Source organism: Epargyreus clarus, unplaced genomic scaffold (genome assembly GCF_041222505.1).
Source record: "Epargyreus clarus isolate Ecla_fem2 unplaced genomic scaffold, WU_Ecla_fem_2.2 ptg000018l, whole genome shotgun sequence".
Taxonomy (NCBI): domain Eukaryota; kingdom Metazoa; phylum Arthropoda; class Insecta; order Lepidoptera; family Hesperiidae; genus Epargyreus; species Epargyreus clarus.
The window spans coordinates 1,199,993-1,222,845 of NW_027332226.1; the positions used below are offsets into that span (position 1 = coordinate 1,199,993).

At 37.5% G+C, this 22,853-nt stretch overlaps 1 protein-coding gene across 1 annotated transcript in view; it reads right to left on the minus strand.

Moving 5' to 3' along the window:
• Positions 1-1,307: 1,307 nt before the first annotated feature.
• The window catches only part of Msp300 (Muscle-specific protein 300 kDa), a 170,090-nt gene continuing 148,544 nt past the window's right edge, over positions 1,308-22,853 (minus strand). Inside the window, exons 42-53 of the mRNA XM_073082697.1 lie at positions 14,741-14,965; positions 11,824-14,136; positions 11,307-11,495; positions 10,400-10,779; positions 9,587-9,625; positions 7,828-7,990; positions 6,920-7,151; positions 6,377-6,590; positions 5,818-5,959; positions 4,058-4,113; positions 2,144-2,240; positions 1,308-1,447 (exon numbers count right to left, since the gene is read on the minus strand). Of these exons, the coding sequence (XP_072938798.1) occupies positions 1,328-1,447; positions 2,144-2,240; positions 4,058-4,113; positions 5,818-5,959; positions 6,377-6,590; positions 6,920-7,151; positions 7,828-7,990; positions 9,587-9,625; positions 10,400-10,779; positions 11,307-11,495; positions 11,824-14,136; positions 14,741-14,965 (4,170 nt within the window). The 3' untranslated portion in view covers positions 1,308-1,327. The remainder of the gene's footprint in view (positions 1,448-2,143; positions 2,241-4,057; positions 4,114-5,817; positions 5,960-6,376; positions 6,591-6,919; positions 7,152-7,827; positions 7,991-9,586; positions 9,626-10,399; positions 10,780-11,306; positions 11,496-11,823; positions 14,137-14,740; positions 14,966-22,853) is intronic.

Consider the following 22,853-nt stretch of genomic DNA (forward strand, 5'->3'; position numbering starts at 1 on the left):
AAGCTGGTAAGGGAGACATACTTCTCCGAGGCGCTCCAGCTTAGTCCTCAGGAATAGCGGCGACTCCTATCTGGGGTTTATTACAGATGCTCATGGGCGGCAGTAGCCACATACTATCAGGTGGACTGCATACTCGTCTGCTACTCCTTTATTATAAAAAAAAACTTTACAATGATTCGATTCAAAAAGAAGCCCGTGACCCAACGACCCGCGTGGCGGAGCGGCCATCATACCGGGTTCGAACCCCGGCCAGACAGATATCTGAATGATGAATTTAAATGTCTGTTCTGGGTCTAGGTGTTTGTGTATTTGTCTTTGTGTGTGTCCATGACACTCACGACGACCTAGTATGCGACTGTGAGTGTGAGCTTTAATACCAAAGTAATTCGATAAAATCATCAATAATTTGCCTTGCTTAATAAATTTTCCCGCTAATATTATTAGTATACTTAATTATTTTTAGCTAACATTTCTTGTTTCAGATACTGCATAACTATGGAGCATACTGCATAACTGAAGATGTGTAAATAAGCTGTAAAGGCATGTACATGTAAATATCCTATTAATAATGTTAAAATAAATGTAAATAAAACGAATGTATAATCAATGCAAGGCTTTATTTTTGACTTTATTGTAAACAGTCCTTACGTTCTAATAGTTAAGTAACATTGCGTGGATGCGATACAAAGCCGTCGTTACCGTTTGTGCGGCGCCATCTTAAATACAGATTATATAATAATAATAATATAATATAAATAATAAATATACTTTCATTAAATATGTCGTTCGGTTGGCGCGTCGCTCGTGTCGCCCGCCGGCGCCGCTCGTCTCACATTACTTTATTATCATCGTAACAAATATACAAAACCTCGTATTACATATATACATGGCACCGGCGGGGGCATAGCACCTTGTATTAATATTGGAATGTCATCGGAGCGCTCGGGGAGGCGTGGCGAGTCGCTACTGCCGTCAAAAGCGATTTTTATACATTTTTTTATACCGACACTGGTAACTTCGTACATATAATTCCATGACTGTGACACGTTTCGAGGATACATTTGAATGTGTCACAGCAGTGGAATCTGACTAAATTCGTTCTAAACCGATCCAGAGGGAAGACCGATTTAATATCAATTTCAATATCACAACAAACAGACGTCTATTGCAAGATGCGGGTAGTTCGACAATCAACAACCTACCCGCGCCTTGCAACAACATCTTAAACAACCAACAAAAAAATAACTAAAAAAGTACAAGTTACCAATGTTCGTTGACATTATTTTTGAGCTTTCGACAGTATAGTTAAGTCAGGGGATGGGGGTAGTTAGAGGGGCGGGGGGCCGTGCGGGTAGCGCAGCACGGGCTCGAACCCGGATCCGCCGCGGCACTCCGTGTTGGCGTGTGGGCCCAGCGCCGCAGCACCCAGCAAGAGGAGTAGTAGGGCCTGAAAATCAAATTTATTTTAAGTTTATGGTCGGGTATTGGGGAATGGTGATGACAATGTTGAGTAAAGGATTTTGATGAATGAAGAGATAACCAAGTTATAGTAATAACGATAGGCTATAAGTTGATGGTGGATAGATAACTAATATGGTTATTGAGAACCAAAGACGATGGTTCATCATTGAATAAAAATTCAATGATTTAATCGTGGATTGTGGATGGTATGAGAGTGGTGTGGTAGATGAAGTGACTGGGTGGTAGGTATTGAAGGTGGTGTAATGGGGAATTGCACGAAGGTGGTCAGTGGAATCGATTATGGCCTAATCCTTCTCGTTCTTGAGGAGACCGCTGACAACCAATCCGAAGATGATCAGATGATGAGGAAGGTGTTGATAGGGAATATTGGTGGCGTCTTGTTGGTGTGAGTGTGTGTGCGTGTGAGGGGTGTGGTGCGCGCAGGTGATTTTACCATTCTAAGTATAGACCCGTGTCCAGCAGTGGGACAGAAGACTGATGATGAGGAAGGTGTCGGCGGTGTGTGGGTTATGTTGGTAACGTTTGTTTGTTTATGATTGTGTGTGTGTGTGTGTGTATGCGCGTGTCATGTTCAGCAGTGGGATAGAAGGCTGATGATCAGGAAGGGGTAGGTGGTGGAGGTAATGGTGTATGTGTCGGTGGTGCGTGGGTGGTACATTACCTGGAAGGGCAGCGAGGCGCGCGCGACGCGGCACACGAAGCGCAGGCCGCGCTGCAGGCGGCCCAGCGCGCGCTCCTCCTCCTCACGGGCCGCCGCGCTAAGGGACGAAGGGACACCGTCAGATTGACGCTCTCGGAGCGATTATGTGCGATGGACGTAGCGAACGGGCATGTCGCATGACCGATGCAGTATATGTATAATTGTAGATCCAGATACAAATGTATAATTTTAGATTCAGTAATAAGGTATCTATTTACCAACAATGTGATATATGTACAAAAACTTTTTTATCTTTAACTTACTTATTATAGAGCCTTGCTTTAGAAACTCCAGGAAGAATATCTGATCTACGCTTCGATCACTAATAGGAACCTATTCTTATAGTTCCTATTAGTGATCGAAAAATCTACGTCACAAAATGACTTATTTTTACCTATAAATTCTCAAACAAATTCTCAACATAAATTTTCATGATCACATTATAATTGATATCGAAATGAATTGCTTATTGAACATCTCAGACACACGTGAAATGCACGACACATCCATCTGCTACGTCCATCACATAAAAACCTTTTAATTAACCCCAATTAGATATTGTTAATACACATACAAAGATCATGCCACAACATGACAACATTAAATATTTGAATGTTTCAAATAATTCCATGCTCTAAAACTATAATTTATTTTATTTCAATAATTTTATTACCTTCGATAGCATATAAAAAACTAAGTTAACATTTAGAAACAAATAAATGTATAACTATATCATATTTAAATAAAATAAAATAAATACTATTCCACATTTCTAATTGAGAAAACTATGTGAATTTCAAAGTGTTACACTAAACTATAGTTTGAAATACATCTAATAGTGTTAGTATACGAATTTACTGAACTTTTTAGTAGGATCACTGTCAGTAAGTTATTGGCAAAAAACAATACAGGATAGCTTTGCATACATATTAAATCACTTAACATGATTCCTTGAAACTTATAATGTCAATAATATTAAATCTATATAAATAATGTAAACTATAATAAGTCAGTTTTGATAATTTCAATCAATGGAATCATTATAGGTGATTTGAAGTTTCTTTTTTAATAACTAAAATGATTTGCCTCTTTATTTTTGAATCACAACAAAAGTAAATAATGGATATAAAATTTAAAATTAAGTAGCGTTGGCCATAATATTTCAGTTTATTTTACATGCCTTTAAAATGTATTTAAAGTTGTTGTTAAACTTCTGTAGTTATTTTTGAGTATCATAGGAGGCATATCATTTATGTTTTAATTTACATATTTTACAGATCGCATTAAACTCTATGACCGCTCGTGCAATTGCGTACGTAAAAAAATGCAAAGGGTCCTCCCAGGGAACTCACACAGGGAAACATCCCATAAAGGTTAGCCACTAACCCATACCTTTCTCCAATAATCTAAGAATGAAATCGCTCTAGGACCCCTCAATTTTAGAATCAACCCATACACTAGTACACAAAAGCACAAACATGCACGCTACACACTTCGCGGTCATAAAGCGAAACGCCCAACATAGAACCGTCCCCCAATCCCATTAATTTGAAGGTGGTGAAACCCTTTGTGGTTTGACTCCTGCGGCGCCACCGCCACAGCTATTTCTGCCTCATAACAGCAACGTTAGGCGCTGCTGTGTTCCGTTTCGAAGGGTGTGGTAAGGGAGACGCATTTTTCCGAGGCGTTCCAGCTTAGTCCTCACGGGTAGCGGCGCGTCTGTGGCCGGCCTCAAGTAGGAATATCTAATCCTATCTGGGGTTCATGACAGATGTCCATGGGCGGCCGTAGCCACTTACCATCAGGTGGACTGCATGCACGGCTGCTACTCCTATATTATTTAAAAGATAAAATGAAATCTAAGGTGTTACTCACTCGGCGGTTCCCAGCGGCGGCAGCGCGGCGCCCAGCGTCAGCTCGGCCTCGTCCAGCTGCCCAAACAACAATCATGTACGGTGCGAAGCCACTACGTGATGTACGGACTCACGGGGGGCACAGAACGCTTTGCAAACAATACTTTTTTTGGCGTATCGTGAAGAAAGTTTTAATTGGATGCAATGAAATATATTTATTGCATCTCTGTACAAAAATCTTATGATGTGACTTTTATTTATATATTTTTTTAATATGCTTTCATATTTTTATATTATTAGAAGTATAGTCATGATTTTTAATATTACAAAATTCATTTATTTAATTTTATAAACTGACTTGTATGTCCAACATCGTGAATATAAACTCTTATTAACAATATAATGTTAAAATATCTGTTAAAAAAGGGAAATCAATTTATGAAAAGAAATAAAAATTGAAAGATTTTTTGCTTAAAAAAAAAGAAAATGAAATAATTCATTAAAAGTAATACTATGTTCACAAAGAATTATCAGTTTCATGTATTATCAATTTCAGATTCAATGTAAAACAAAAATCAAAAAATCAATTTATAAAAAAAAAGGAAATTAGTCACAGTCCGAACAGAAGCGAAAAATAGTGTTTGCATAACGTTCGAATTATCACAAGGGGGGATCAAACTATCAAAACTCTATATACCTATATACTTTTCAAACCTACGTCTTAGATTGTCACTATGTATACTTAATCTAATTTGTTGTAAATACTGTTGTGTTGGTATACTGGGTTCAAATCGAGCTCGATTCACATCTACAGATACTGACCGTGTCAGATACGTAATAGTACAGACATGAAATATTGTTATATACATTATCTATAGATGTAATAACATCAAACGACAAATTTTCTTGGCAAGAATGTAGCGTCTGTGCCGACGCGTGTCTGTCACGACAGAGATCTGATACGCTACGTGCTGGATACGTTTTTCATCGGACACGTTCGATCCCAACACGTCAGGACACATTATATCCCGATACGTGACATTTGGACACATTACATGTTCGACGCGTCACGTGACTGACACGTTACCTGCCTGTAGATGTGAATCGAGCATCAAGCTTGCCGTCTCAATGTATTTTCTGCTATTATTTAGTGCTTAGTGTTTCAAAGCGGTGTAAAGCGGGGCAACTTAGGGAAATTAACAACTTGTTTTAAATACCAATTTGTAAATTTAAATAATAAAGAAAATAAAATCAAATGTTGAAAATTTTGTTTTATCATTTTTATAAAAAATAAAGAATACAAGAATGTGGTATATTTGGTTGTGTATTTTTTATTCGTGATATTGTAATTTTGTATGTATTTGCAGTTATTTGTGTATCACAAAATATGGTGTTATAAATTTTATCCAATGGGTATGTGCAGCAGATATAATATTCAGCTCATATTTTATTTTGATTTAGTGAATATGTTACTCTATGTTAATATATTGGTATGCGTATATCCATTTGTATATGTGTGTGCTAATTTGTTCGATCTTATAGCATTGTGTATTTGATGCATTTATCTCGTATAGTCGTATTAGGTCGTATCTCTTATTTTTGTGTCTGTAAGCTTATCACGTCTGTTTATATCGACGGCAGCAAAGAACAAACGATTATCTACAAGTAGTGACTTTGTAGATAGCCGTTTGTTATTTGCTGCCGTCGATATGTTCGTGTGTGTATATGTGCCTTGTGTGTGTGTGTGTGTGTGTGTGTGTGTGTGTGTGTGTGTGTGCATACCTGTGGCGCTGCGGCGGCGGCGGCGGCGGCGAGCGCGCCCCCGGCGGCGGCGGGGTGCGCGGCGAGCGCGGCGCCCAGCTTCAGCGCGTACACGCCCGCCAGCTTGCGCAGCGACTGCAGCCGCAGCCGCAGCTCGCCCAGCCTGCGCACAACACACGAGCGCGCGTTAGTCACTAGCGATCGACACTTGCATTACCATCTTATTGTTATTTTAGTACTTATTGTCATTTAACTGTTTGACAAAAAATCGTATAATAGTATAATGTTTTCTATAAAAAACACCTTTACTGAACTGATGGATTTTAAGGTCAAACCCCAGCATCTCGTTTCTGACGTAATGTCCTGGCTCCGCGTAGATAAATCATGAAAAAACTAATGTAACCTGGATGCAAGTACCGGTCAGAGTTACGCTTAGCCCTCTTAAGTAAGTTTTGGCGGATCGAGTGCTGCACCTGAGGGATCATACGAGTACTTAACAAATGTGGCACGGCTGAGCTCTTCGATTAGCTCGGAGAGCTCAGCTCAGCTCAGAAAGCTCGCTAGAGTGACCGCTACCCACCTTCGGCAGACGTCCTGCGAGTCGGCGCCTTGCAGCAGCTGCGCGGCGTCTCGCAGCGCCAACACACGGGGCTCTGCGCGGCTGAGCTCGTCGCGTAGCTCAGAGAATTTGCGGAAGTCGCGGCGCAGCTCATCTGCAGCGCGCCGCAGGCTCAATGGCTCACGTGTGCGCACTGCGCGTTCCGCTGCGCCCAGCTGCGACACCAGCTCGATCACTGCGCAACAAGAAAACCGATGAGTAAAATGTAAACATAAAAAAGAGGAACAACACTGTCGAAGGGGATGAATAGTAGAACTATTAGTTCAGTGTTTTAGCCCAGTGTTCATTTAAAAAGAATATTGAAAAGATACAAACAATTGTACCCATTTGCTATGACTGCTTATAAATAATAAGAATATTAATTCAACTCAGACACAAAGTAAAAAATATGCTACTAAATTTTTTCCGGAATCATTTTTTATAACGCTACTTTTCAAATTTTCATTCAACCGTCCTTGCTAAATAGTGACACAATCAATAAAATCAATTCCAAACATCACTCACCAATATCATGGAACTCTCTATTGTGCACGAGCGCGCGTTGCAACCGCCCCTGCCAGTCGGCGGCGCGGGCGCACGCGGCGTCCCAGCGGCGGTTGGCCGCCGCGAGGCGCTCCCGCGCGCGCTCGCCCGCCGCGGCCGAGCGGGCGTGCCGCGCCACGTGGCTGCCCACCACGTTCAGCGACACCACTAGTGCCTTATGTGAGTCCAGGTCCAACAGGAACTCGCGATGGTCCTGAGGGTTAATATAGATTTAAAATATGCAATAATTAAATCGTAGAAAACTTTTGGCTTCCATCGCCGTTATAATATTACCGTGCCCACACGTTTATAACAAAGATCTCTTTAAAGTAAATTTTGTATAATAAGTCAGATTGTATAATATAAAAAAATATAATATTAATTAGAAGCTAAAATAAATATGTATAGAAATAAAAAGTTATTAATCTTAAATGTATAATATAAAAAAATATAATATTAATTAGAAGCTAAAATAAATATGTATAGAAATAAAAAGTTATTAATCTTAAAAATAAACTTGCATCTTTTTCGTATTTTACAACTGTATCCCACCTGCGGAGAATATATTTATATCATATTTTTTTATATTAACTTCCATTGTTAAGCCCATACCTAATATAGAAGCGACATATTCAAATTATTTATCAATTTAACATTAAAAAATGTGATCGTATTAATACAGGGGTATCCATTTCTTTTTTCAAAACATAATTTGTTTTTTTTTACTACTGATTTGTCCATTCACGTCTTATTTAAAATTGAACCTATACACACAATATTCCGTTCAAACTTGCATTTAACATTACAGTAAACCCATTAGGGTTTTGCTTTTAATGCCTAAAAAGTATATCAATATAAAATAAAAAAATATAAAATAAAAATCACTTTACCTGTATAGCATCTTCGAGCGCGTCGTACTGCTCCGGGGGGTCGGTGCGCGCCTCGTCCGTGGCCTCGGCGAGCTGCAGCCACTGCTCCAGCCGCCACAGGTCGTTGTCCAGCTGCTTCCAGTTGCGCTCCGAGCACAGCGGACACGTCACGCGCCCCGACTCGCTGGGGGAGCGCATCGTGCGGGGTTAGCTAACGTTGTGTTTTTCTAAACCAGGGGCTTTCTGACTCATTATGTCAGTTTCTTTAATAATCAGTTATGGTGTACCGCAATCCCCGAAAAATTACTTATAGCATACCTGCTCAATAACAGAGGTACTCAAAGTTATTTTAACTACTGTCTCTTTAACAGTCATTTATGTTGTACCCCCCATTTTTTTACTTAATTACATCTTAAAGTATAATAATAATTACTATAGTTATTGCAGGTCTCTCTTTATTAACTCACTCCCTAATATCCAATAAGTGGGAAATTATTCAATATTCATCTAATCTAATAACATTTATAAGGACTTTATTGAAATGCATCTGTGATTGAACTAGGTAGGTGTTCTATAATGAGTATTAATTAATTATTCTATAAAGTTTCCAGGAGTCTATAGTCAAGTTCGGTTTAAAATTTTATTATATAATTAAATACTTTTTAGTTATAAGATTATGTATTATGTAAAATAAATAATAATAATAGATACTACAGAAAGATTCTGATTTTATATTGTAGTAATATTATTTTAAAGAAATTTAGTTTGAATCTAGGTCAATATAGAATATTACTACCAGAATAGTTTATTTATTGTGTATTTGATGGGAAACATTTTAAACCAAACATTACAAACTAAAATAGTATTTATACGATACAGTAATGTAGTAATTTATAAATAGCATTCCCATGAAATACACAAATATTATACTTACAAATCATAATAAATAAATGCCGATATTCATAGTAGGTAACTATCACTAATAGTGTATAACATTGAGGTGCAAAAATTGTAAAAAAAAAAGGAATTTTAGTGTTTTAATACATTCCACTACACTACACTTCATGCATGCCGGTACCTGCTACAAATATCCAAGCATTGTATTATAAGAACATGTTGGAATTTGTACCATTTGTCATTTTATAATTTATGTATTTTTTAGTTTATATTTTAATATGTTTCTCTTTACATTAAAGAGTCCCCTACTAGAATTTACTGAAAGTTGAGACATGTCGTATTAAGATTTTTTTTGGAATTTCTGTCTTTGTGTTCGGTAAAATATGAATCTGAATTTCTGAAATGTAAATTTTGACCGAAATTCATGGTATATCGGTGGTTCTTCAAGGGCAATGGTTAATTAGGAGGAATATATTTTTATAACATTCAAATTAGCTTTATCTGATTATACGTTATTTAAAATTATATTATTAAAAACGTCAATATTATCACCATCATTATATTATCATCACATAATATTAATCACAGAATAAATATAATGTTGACGACGGCAGTTAAACAGAACATGACTACCTATATTTCAAAAAATTAAAACCAATAAAGAAATGATGCAAAAACAAAAGGTGAAAATCACATGCGGTTCTCAAACTACTGTGTTTATTGCACGCGCAAACATCATGCTTTTTTGTTTGCACGAGCAATAAATTTGTGTGTTCTAAGTGACAAATGGTACAAAACCTTGCGGACAAACGTCGACTACAGCGTTAACTAATATTTTTATTGTATTACCAATAATAATTATATATTAGAAAGCGATACTCACTGTTCGCACGTGAGAGCGTACGAGGCCGAGTGGGGTAACCTAGGGAAGGAAAACGCATCGGTTTAATACGGCATGCCTGGTTAACTAAGCTTGTTAAACACTCTTTACTGTCTTCTACGCTCTTCTTGTACTGTCTTTGATTCTACATCGACAATTTATAATGACAGAATTTATACAAATATTTCGCCGGATATTCGCCGAATAATTTAAACTCGGCAAATTGTAATTTTGGCCTCATTTATTTACAATAAGGATTTTTTGTTAACATGAATATGTAAAGGATACTGCATTTACTTTTTTAAAATCACAGGAAAAGTATTCTACGATTAAATTATAACTAAAGAAGGGTAACTAAAGTTTATCTCAATACTAAACTAGCTCACTGTTTGTAACTACCCACAAAACTACAGCGAACAGTGATTATGTTCATATTGCGCTATAAAAGTCCACAAAATATATCACAAGAGGTGTTTCTGAAAAACATTTAGCGTCAACGTGGAAAAAAAAGTGAAATAATAAAAAAGTTAATATTTAGTAACAATCGTGTTCCAAGGTGCTGTTGGGACAGTGGTCGTCAAAGTTTGTGTAACACTCTCATATAAAGCCCCATCACCAGATGCAAAGTGCTAGTGCCGCTACATAAAGAAATAGTTAAGAGATATTCGGCCAAATCTCTCCAAATTCATCGTCCCGTAGTGTAAAAACATTTGGAATTTCAAGTGTCATAACATTGGCTGACGTGAGAAAGTCGTGAAACTAGACAACATACACACGATAGCAAAATAATCTTTTTGCAATAGAAAAAAAACTTACCTCAAGTTGTTAATCTGCAGTTCCCGTTTCTTGGCCTGTGTTAAGAGATCTTCGTATCTCAAGGAGAGCGATTCCACTTCCTTCATCATCGCCTCCTCTTCGGTCGCGTCACATTCAGTCAGGAGTAGCTCAGACAGATGTTTGGCCAACTCCAATGTTTGTCCAGGCTTGGCGCCAGCCTTGGCGATCTCCTTCGCAGCCGTGGCGAGTTCTTCTCCACTGGAAGTCTCCTTGATCTCTGTCAATAAGGCCGTTCTTAGGACTTCCAAAGCGTCTGACGCTTCCTTAACAGCTGTTTCCAGTTCAGCTCGGTATGTCTCCTTGGAAGTTAGTGTGTCCACTTGTAACGCCGCGTCAGTTTCCCATTTCAGGGTATCAACCTAAAAAGTGCAAAAGTGTAGAAGATTGAAGGCATTTACACATATTTGTGTTGAAACTTAGGAAAAAATGAGGCCAGTCAAAAATAATTGCTATTATAGTAAATTAGTCTGAAAAAAACTAGAAATTGCGAGACAGTGAAATGAAATGAAATGAAATGAAATATATTTATTTTTTGTATAGGCCAACGGCGGCACTTACAAATTGTCAGTTACAATATTTTCTTAAACTACTACCGGATCGGAACGCGACCTCTACTGAGAAGATCCGGTAAGAAACTCAGTGGGTTTGTCTTTTTTAATTTTAAAAATAATATTTGTTCCCTTTGTTGTATAAGATTATTAAGTAGAGTATAAATTGACAATAAATATTGAAAAAAATAGATTTATTTTTTGCATCTTTATTTATAAACAGAAACAGTGACTTTTAACATGACTTGCTTATAAAAAAGGTTTAAATGCATGTCTATTCGTTAAAAAAAAGATTTTTTGTTTTCTCCCGTCTTCTTCATCACCTTTCTCGATCTTACCTGCACAGCGCTATCAACGTCACCGATGACGTCAGCGCGAGCGATGTCTAACCGTGCAGCCACATCCGCGAACAGCGCGCGGTACTCCGCCACCATGTCCGCCACGCCCGCCTCGTCACCTACCACCGCGGCCAGACGGTCCGCTTCTTTGACCAGCGCTTCACACTCGTGGAGCTCGTCTTCTACACCCTGGGCGTAGACAAAAATATTAAATATTAAATTGAGATTTTTTAATTTGTATAGTAATGTTGATTTGATGACACTAATAGAGAGTTGTTATTAATATTGGAATAGTAAAAGATTTTAATTTTTTTAAGGGTTTATATAACAAATATATTTTAATGCATCAAGTTTTAAAGCGTACGATAAATTTTCTGAGGTCTGGTCGTGTAGAAAATTGTATAAATTTAAAATTATCCAAAATCGTAGTTTTTTATTTATTCAATGTTTAAGTGTTAAAAGTTTATATGAAGAACCGGGGGCAAAACTATTAAGTCGGTGTATGGCATATACTCACGTCCAACTCCTTGAGCGTGGCCGGTTTGTCCATGGGCGCGGGCGCGAGGTGCAGCGCGCGCGTGAGCCGCACGTCGGTCTCGGCCAGCGCCACCACCGCGCGCCCGTGCGCCGCCAGCAGCTGCGCGCGCGCGTCCACCGCCGCGGCCAGGATGCGCGCTCGCAACCGCCCGGCACGAGACACGGCAGCTCTTAACCGCGCACTCAGAGCCGCAGCGGCCCCGCGGAGCTCCAACCCCCGCGCCGCCGCCGCGCGCCCGTACGCCTCCTCCAGCCGCCGCACGTCGCCCTCCAGCGCGTCCAGCTCCCGCAGCGCCGCAGCGGACACGCCCTCGTCCTCGCCCTCGCCGCGCTGCTTGCGCGCCTCGATCCTCTCGACGCGCTTCTCGATCGCGTCGAGCTTCTTCTCCACCTTGGGCAGCAGCGAAGCGGCCAGCTCGGCCGACTTGCGTACCTCCTTGAGCGCGCCCTTCCGCTGCTCGGACATCTCGCAGATGTTCTTCCACTTCTTCTCGACGATGTCCACGCCGGTGTGCAGGTTTCTCAGGTCGAAGTTGCCCTTGCGGACGTCCGGGTCGTTGAACACGAGCTCGCAGAGGTTCAGCGTTTCGCCGACGGCGCCGCTCTCGTCCTCTATGCTCTTATGTATTTCGTCGCGCTCCTGGAACTTCTCGTCGACCGCCTTGGTCGTCAACTGTTCGAGGACGATCGCGGCGGATAGCTTAGATTCTATGGTATGTAATTTCAGTCTGATTTCTGTTAACCGTTCCTCGAGCTGCGATATCGTCTCGAGCAGCTCGTTGATCTTGGCAATTCTACTCTCGCCGGTCTCTTGAACTTTGTGCCACCTGTCCTGTACGTCCTTCAGATGTTTTGATGTATTTTTACTGTAAGACTTCTCATCTTTCTTGGAAAGATCTATAAGAACGGCACCGGTTTCAGAGAGCCATTCAAATTCACGCTTTTTCATGGCAGTTTCAGCCTGAACGTCCGAATTTATCCTTCGAATCAGATCTTGAGGATCCAGGGCTCCAATATCACTTGTCGAGCCGGATGCTTCAAGCCGTGATTCGATAGTCGTTATCCATTCGGTAAACCTAGTTAATCTGGATTCGAATATTGTGTATATCTCTAATCGCTCTTGTAGCCTATGGATAATCGTAGAGAGTTGATGTTCTAAGTCAGCCCTTTGTTGCCGCAATTGCCACACTTTTTGACTTACTATCCTAATATCTTGCGGACTAAGACACTCCTTTAGTTGCTCTTGGATGACACTTAGAGCCTCTATTTGAGTTTCAGTCTTGTCAATTTTCACTCGGAGTTCTGTATATTTATCGATCGCCTTCTTCAGCTGTGGCCTCGAAAGGCGAGACTCGTCGGTGTATGGCATAATTTCGTTATGTGTCTTAGAGTAAAGTGTATGGAGATCTTCGGTTAAGGTTTCATACTCATCTATGAGGCCAAATATTCGAGTAAGGAAGTCACGCCACGTGTCCAGACTTGCCTGAAGGTTATCGACTCTCTTCACAATGCCAGCATACTCCATTCTCACTGAAGCACCGTATGCGTCTTCCGTAAATTCCAATACCTTTTTGAGATTACCGTGTAGTTTTTCAGTTTGTGCTCGCCCTTCCGGAATTTTATCCGAGAGATTCTGTATTTGTTCTAGTGTCTTGTGTATCCTCTTCATATGAACGTATCGAAGTTGCAGCTTTTCTTTCTCCCTCTCCGTTTCCTTGAGCCACCTAAGTAGTTCAGTGAATATTTCTCTATAATCATCCCATGCGGATATTCGAGTGCAAACCTCTTCATGCCTCTCCACAATCCTGGCGAGTGTTTCGTTGTGAAGATTCGTAAGCGTATCAAACTTGTCAGCCAAATCTCTATTTGTCATTTCTCTGTTCTCGTTGATGAGTACAGACCTTTGTGATGCCAAAAGATTTCTGTGTACCCGACATAGCCTACGGTGTTCTGTTAGGTTTTCGTAGTCAGCGGGAACTGAGCCCGATAGGAATGATTGAAGATCCAGTAGGTACTCGTGCCATAACTTCAGTGCTGTCGCCGCATCTCCCGACCTGACTAGAGCGGTGGATAATCTGTGATAGTGGAGGAATGTGTCCCTGAACATCGCCTGCCATAGCTCTAAGATTCTTACGATGCTATGTTCATCTGAAACGTATCTATCGATATCCGGGAGCTGGGCTTTCGCGGGAGCAATGTCGGCTTCACTCTTTCCTAATGCAATCAAGTTCTCTCGCAGTGCTATTAGCTTGTCTTCGACTATTTCTCCATCTTCGTGCACCGGGGTAAGATCCTGTAAAAATATTGGCAGGTACAGTTGTAGCCCGACATAAGATAATTCGGTGCCAAATATGGAATCTGCGGCGATGGAACGCACGATACCATTTCGGAAGTAAATACGTGACTCGGTATTAAATAAAACAGTTACTGGTACCGTTACCATCTGATAAGGTATTCAAAAAGGAATGAATCGATCGATACATAATACATGGGCGTCCTTTACGACCAGTTTTGCGATTTAGAGAAGGGATTAATGCTATTAAATAATTCGTTCAGAATGTCCATTCCTGGTAATTTGTAATTAATGTTAATACATATTAATCACTCTTTTAGCATATGTTATTCTTCAAACAGCTCAACCAATTTCAATGACATTTTGTGAGTATATACTGTATATTTTTGGCTATATAATAATGAGGATTTAGTTCCCGTAGGTATTGCGGTATTGCAGATCTATTTTTATTTTTGGACTTCTACTCAGGCTGAGTAGTATTTTAAATTACTAGAAATTGATAGTTTGACTAGCATATAGTAAAGAGGCCTCTTAAATTGGCATTTTGACTACAATATATTCTTAAAAATGTAAAGTGATGGCTCTGTTATGTATTTTATCGTACCTGTCTCATATCGCAGAACATCTCCTTGGCGTGGTTCGCCTTGGCCCTGGCGAGCTGGCGCGCCTCGCCCAGGTCCGCGAGCGCCTGCACCGCGCCGGCCACGAGCTGCAAGCGCCGCGCCAGCGCGTCCGCGTCCGCCTGCAGCGCGCGCGAGCCCGTCTCCGCCGCCACGCGCGCCGCCAGCGAACGCAGCTCCGCCACGCGCACCTCCTGTTCTAGACATGCCTGTTGACAAAAAGATTTGATTAGAAATTTTTGTTTTGCTTTTAAATTCGAAGACAAAACCAAAATAACAAGATTCTGTCTAAAACTCGGTTACTTCTCTGTAATTAAATTTCAATATAACACTATTTGATATATTTTACATTCCTCGTATTTTATTGTTCCTCGTGTAATCATACATTCTGAATATCAAGAGTCTGAACTATCTATATAATTAGTAATTAGTATGTTATATATATCTTATGTTAAATAAACATTTCTTCTTATTAAAAAAACTATATAAAAATAGGGCTTTAAGTACCGAAATAAGAAGTTTCTACACAAAAAATATTTATTTATTTATTTATTATTTCATGAACCACTGATTAAACATTTATCTGATATTTTCCAGTACCCAAGCGTAACTGAGTACGAAAACTCTCAGAGTTACTGATCTACAAATTTATCCTAGTACCTACCTAAATATGTAATACAGTATAAAAATATTCCTATTTCCTGCCCTACTAACATACAAGAAGATTCCGAATAATAATCATACTCGTCCATACGTAAGATACAGGTTATTCAAACAGCTAAGGCGTCATTGAGTTTTATCTGCCACGAATTTTAGTTCAAGGGCTGGTTGCGCAACTGTTTGTAGGCTTCTTGTTATTTTAACGTAAACCACAATATTTTCCTTCCGCGTTACTGAGGTAAAATTCCATTAGTTTAGTTTGTACCTTTGTAATCAAATGATCCCATCCCTTAAGCGTATAAACTTATCGCGTATGAAAACAAACACCATTTTGTAAATTGGTTTAAATAAAACCCTACTACTACTATTAAATAATGGAAATAAGCAATTTTGATATAATGTCATGCAAATATACCTAAACAAATTTAAATTAAACAACTATATAGGTATACATACCTAGAAAATACATGCGAAATATCAATTTCTCTGTGTACATAACATGGAAAACAGAGGTTTCTAGCATTTTAATCTCAGACCGTCATTGCTATGTCATTTAAGCATAAATAAGTTATCTTTATAAGTAGATATTAAACTTCGCTGGAACATTTATTTTTATATCTCAACACAAACTTATTCTTGGAACGTGACAAGTTCATTAGATCATTGCAATATTTTCAGCTTCACGGAGCTTCAGGGCAAAACATTCGCGTGACGCTCTCGGGACACGTGCAAATATCGTTATCGGAAATTCCATTATGGCCACCACATCCGTGCCTTTATTGTTAAATGTATCCTGTTCGTATTATATAACTTGATTATATATCTCTGTTACTTCATAATTCTATATGAAGTAACAGAGATGATTTTTATAATAAACGCTGTGGCAAAACAATCGACAAGCATTACAATTTAAACCTTAGTTTTTATGTTTTGACTAAAATGATTGTTTTTGTTTTCGTTTACGTATTTCCCATACATTTCCAATCAGTTCTGATACAATCTTATTTCTAACAGACTTTAAGCAGAATTTATTAAGCAAGTCGACCTGCGGGGCACGCCTGTTTCGATCAAGGCGAAGGAAGCCGCGCACTAATTTCCCACATTAGGCCTTTTATCTCAACGGCAGTGTGTTGCATCGGAAATAGCATTCGTCTGGTGTCTGGTTTGTTTCTCGCGCGATCCCATTACACATATCGATATTGATTGCAGATGCTTAACGAATATATCGCACTGCTATTTGGGTACGAAGAAAATTTATGATCGTAATAAATTTATTCTATAGCTAAGCTTTTCTTTCCACCAACCTGGTAGTGGGAATGCTCTCTATTCTACTAGATTAGTGTTTATGACCAATGGTCCTCAAACCTCTGATGGTCCACGGTGACACTAGGATGACATAGTTAATAAAATATGTTACACACTTACGATGTTAAGAAACATACGATGTAAAGAAATAAGCTACATATCAGGTTTTATGACAAATGTTATATTATTAAGGATTAATACTCGTAGATAGATTGTTCGATTTGTAATTTATTTATTATATTTGTTTGTATTTAAAGACTATTTTGAAGACAGCATTTTTAAGTCAACCAGATGTCGTATCTGGCTTCGTCCAATCGAAGTTCCAATGAACTTATTCGCACAGTAAGACCACACATATTTTATGACGTGTCGTTAAGTTACCGTAGGTACACTCATTGCCCGAATCCGTTGATCAAACAATCCTTCGATGCGAAGAATATAAAGAATAAAGAACTACTTGTTCGCACATAGTCAGTTTACTTTGTGATAACAAAGAAAAATATTCGCATTTATTTATAATTATGATCAAAATTGATTTCCTTTTTTTGTGGTAAATTTAGGAAGCATGGCTGGTATTGCATTTTCAGCTAAGGCTACAATCACCTATTCACATAATATATAAAAACTTCACAAATTGAGAAATGGGGAGTATATTTCAGCATACTGTACGAACGAGAATTAGCAAAAACTATCACTCATGCATAATTAAACATATATAAGATACCAAATGTATATTAATTAAATTTAAATAAACCCTATTAACCGATTGTTCCATTGCATTAGGAGTTATCACAGCAAAGCACGCTTGAATTAATATACAATAATTAATAACATCCAGTACAAAGCAGTTATAATTAGCTATTGCATCATAATATATCTAACAGTAACTTTAACTATTTATGATTCTGACATCACTTAGGAATAGTAAATGTAAATAGAACAGGAGAATAAACATGGAAATACCAACTTTACAACTCCAATTAGCTTACAAGGTATACCGGACGCTACTAGCTCAATGATTCATATTGTGTATCAGAAAGTATAATGCAACTATAAAGTTGATATATGTAAAGGTATTAGAACTCTTCGTTTGAAATTCGGACTGCGACGGCATCAAGTTATTATCTAATTCCGTCTTATAATTATAATTATGGAGCATTTGTCTTCTCTATCTCTATACTTTCTTCCTCCGCCAGTCTGCATGGGAGCAACATGTTAGTTAGCTCCAGACCTCCCTAATTGTAATCCACTAGTATTATAACTTGTGGGAAATAGGGTTGCAACCATTAGTTGTTGTGAGATTAACTACTTATTTTCAATTGAAATTGTCTCAAGATCACCTAACATGGAACGCTCGTACGTTATATAACATCTTAGAAAAACTGTAACACAGATATAAACGAAGATATCATTTATAAATAAATAATAGTAAATAATCTTTTCTACACTCATAGCCTCAAACTGGGGTCCTTGTGCCAAATTGCCAAGTTACCACGTAAACACATCGATACGATTACACAAACAGAATAGAACAGATATCAAAACTCAATATTTAAACTGATTAGTTGAGAATCGAACCCGGAACCCATTGAGTGTCAGACCACTGCGGAATCGGTAAGTTCATTAAGTCGTATGTGTAAGCAAAAGAGGAACAATTAATAATCCCATATACAGTGTACGTAATAATTGTATTTCGTCACCGGCACTTGGCACTGACCGCTTTCTCCTCAATTTTGGCGATCTGCCGAGAAAGTGGAAAGTTCCTTCGCCGTTAATCCTTGTAATTGTAATGCAATATGGTGCAGATCTGTTCAATTGTAACGTCTGGTAGGTGTATGCTTAGTTACTGCAAAATTAACTAACATTGTCTCTAACATTGAGTGCGAGGAGTACACGGACTAGGTATTCGAGTTAGTATATTTTAACCTAGCACTTGCTTATGATAAATTGTATATCGCAAATTAATAGTTCTAAAATCTCATATTTTCAGAATTAAGTAAGAAATTTAATTTCATTTATTTTTAGGTGACCAAATAAAATTTTTCACGTTTGTTTAAAAAATATTGTTCATTTATTTGTCTCGATATTTTACGGATTATATATAGCTGCATTACCTCTTGTATGTAAGTAGTAGGTAAACATTTATGTTTTATTAGATAAAAGAGCATCACCTTATAAGCCGCGCGTGCCGCGCCCCGCCATTACGGTGGTCACGTGGCGCGGAAGATCGTTATTGGCAATCAATTGCTACCATTTGGAATCAATTGCGAATATAACTCTATGTTCATCCGCTGAAATGTTTTACTTATGAATAGTTCTGTTGTCAAGTGAAGATATTCTACTTGCTGCATATAACGAATCTGAAGTTGGCCGTGATTGAATATCATCTGTATAATTTTATAACGATAATGAATTTTTGATATTTTAACCCCCAATATTTAAAGTTGACTAAAAATATATCCGTGCCAAAATAATGATTAAATAATTATTTATTTACTTATTTATGTTCTATCTTTTTATTTTTTTATTTATGGCAAAACGAACGAACTACGCGCATGTAGCTCCGAAGCAAACATTTGTCAAAAAAAAAAAATCATCCTACTCGTACCATAGACTTCGACGCAACTAGACAATTCAGATCAGATTGTATAAAAGTATGTGTTCTAATACCACGGAAGGCACCAATTACAAACGATTACACAGATTATAATCGTTTACGTTACAGATTAAAAGTAATGACATTTCAAGAACATTGTCTTAAAATAGTGATGTCAGTATAATTTATCAACATTCGATATTCTAATAATAAATATCTAATCAGCTATTTCTTAGACAGACTACGTAAGAGATTTGGGTCTATATTGGGTCATATCTAAATGTAATGTAATATATTTTTATGTTGGAAAACAACAAAGATATTTTATTATGAAGTATTCTTAAAACAACTATTTTTTAATAAAAATATCACAAGATAAGTAATCCCACATTTAACTAAAACTATTTCCGTTTACTTTTCGTCCAGCCTTTGCGTAAAAGCCTTAACAGGCGGCAGCTCAGCATGCATAATATTGCATACTGGCCTATTTTACAAAACAGTAATTTATTATTCAGTAAAACCATATCCCGTAAGTAAGCCAACATTATAATGGTGGGCGCGGCCGTGGGAAGTCAAATGGGTCACTCCGTTAGCCGAGTTAATTGCCAATGACTACTTCTTTTACGTAAAACTTATTACATGCCGACCTACAATATTTTGAGATTTAAAAAGATTATAAAAAAAATCAAAAAGTTTAGTTCATAAAAGAAATGCTAATAAACTAGACATAAATTTGAATATTAGAGGCGCTGAAAGCACCAACGGGGCCAAGATCTGGATCTATGTTCAGATTATCTCAATATTATTTCGTCACTGCATTGTTATTTGTTCAATTTCAAGATTCATAAGCATTATTTTCATCTCAATCGATTACCTGGAAGTAAAAAAATAGTTACAAAATTTGATTAATATTATACCGTACATATTTTAATTATGCATATATTTTCGTTATTTCATATTCTTTATATTGGTAATAAATGAGAAGTTATAATTTCTCTTCAATGTTATTAATAGTCGGTACATTGTAAACATACGAGTACGTTACTAATTCATCACGCGTAGCTGAGAACATTGATATATTGCATCATACATCAGAGAATAACCTAGTTTTAATACGAGAACAGCATATTTTACGACATGAGTGTCGTTTAATCTAGTCATAGGCAAAATTATCACGTCATAGGTGCCTACTTTAAAATATTGGCTTATGTGTGGTACTATGTACATGGTGGTTAATTTTAAATATTGATCCCAAATTACATTAACTTTACACATCTTGACATTATGATTATCTATTGTATGTGTGTGAAATATCTATGGCCTATAATAAATAGAATAGTTGAGGTGTGGTATCAAATCAAGTTGGAAGAAGTTTTCCAACCCTGCGGCCAAGCCTCGCAATACCCCGCGTATTGATTGTGGCTAACGCTTAGCAGGAGCCGACGCAAGGGCGCGGCGGTTCGCGCCTGCCCACTATTAAGACGATTCCACCATTGTTTTGTAGACCACGTTAGGTTTAGAATTTACGGTCATTTTTTTACACTACCCGGATTTGATTTTTGGGATATGAGCAATAATATTATTAATACCAATACAGCTCTGTAACTACATGATTCTGAGAAGAGTCAAAATGAATCATTTACTTAATAACTTAATTATTACTTCGTAATAATAAATGACTTTCGACTTAATCATCCTCTATTGAATTCAGATAACAAGTTCATTGAAACCTTATCGAATTGAGCGCGCCGCTGCCGATCGTCTCGTTCTCGAAATTTGCATATAATCATACAAATTTCAATTGTTCAACTGACATTTGTGTGACCGTAAAGCAAAATTGTTACACGTGAGTCTATTCTGGTATCAAATACGTAAGAAATTTACTTAAAATACGTTTCAGATTAAATTTTATTTTAGTTATTATTCGAGCGAAGCATTGTTAAAAAGAAAACTATGTTACGTAAGGGCGACGGAATTTAGCATTAGTTACTAAACTTGTTCAATTTACTTTAAATTCTCAAACGTTAAATTTAACGTTAGTTCCTCATTAAATTTTATGAAAGTACAAATTAGTTCCGCAATATCTAGATTAAGCAGTAAATTTTATATTTACTTATTCTTATCGGCACGTATTTATAGGTTCACCGGACATATAACATCAATGTATACGTGATATATGTAGGTCTTAGTTTAATTATGAGCATGTATGTATATCTACACAGAGATCTAGTCTCACGGCTTGCACTGAGAATAGTGATTAGAAAACTCCGGAAACTTTCACAGGAAACAGGTGCAGTGTCAGTAGCGATTAGCGCAGTTATTTAGACAAGCATTTTTGCAGTACACTAGTTGCTGTCTACGGACCTTCCTCGCTCATAATATAATCAATAAGTGTATTTATTTTTTAGCTAGAATTAGACAGGCTTACATATGGGGAATGAGTGTTGTTACAAAAAAATCTTACCTACCTACTTATTGGCATTAAATAAACATAATTATATAAAAAATATATATTATAATAATACAGCTACTTAGGTCATAGCTCATCTCATGCATTTTTTAGGACGGAATAAAATTATGTTTTCATACATCTGTTCACCAAAAGTTACAGATAATCTATCACGTTTACGTGATGATTATCTCAATAATTTATGATTGAGCAATGTAAATTATAATCTTCTAGTAGGAAACACAGATTAGATATATCTAGATTCTAGGTGTCAAAAAACTACACTCTATAGTGTGACAACCCGAGTTTATCACATTGTGCTTAAAATCAAATCATATTTTGTGATGTACACACTTTCTTTAATATCATTATGATCTCTCGTTTGAGAAGACAATAGAATCTGGTCACAATGCTTATCTGTAGTACACTTCATTATATATTAAGCTACTTATGACACAGATTGGTTTACCACAATTCGTCTACCATTTTTCTGGAAAAGTTATGTCTTCTACTATTATTATAAATTAGCAGATCAGTAACTAAGTAGATTATTATTGCATTTCATTAAACTACTCTAAAATGAGTACATACAAATAAATAAAAAGCCTGTTAACAGATACAAAAAATACAATTAAAATCCTCCAATAAAAATATATATTATTTGTGCCATTTCTATCCATTATCCCTACGTTAGTCTACATCGCGAGGTGCGCGCGAAAGCGTCATGTCCTTGGAAAGTCGGCGGCCACTAATCGCGGCTACGAATACGAATTTAAGTTCTGTTCTCATAATTGACGTAGTTGATGTTTAGTTGTTTTGTTCTAATGTACTGCGCTATGTTTGTTTAATTGTCGACTAATCGTTTCGTATTGAAACTTTACGAAATCACCTGACGCCTGATACCGTTATTATTTTGGCCGCGAAACTGATTGTGAATTTAATGTTTGTCTTGTAGGAGCGAAGTAAAATAGTTCAATCTTCCGTTTCTGTTTATTTATTTTTATTTAATAGTTGGTACATACTGATTGCTACGTAAATGAACTTATTAAACGTGCATTTACTATATTTAAATTATATTGCTTAGAAC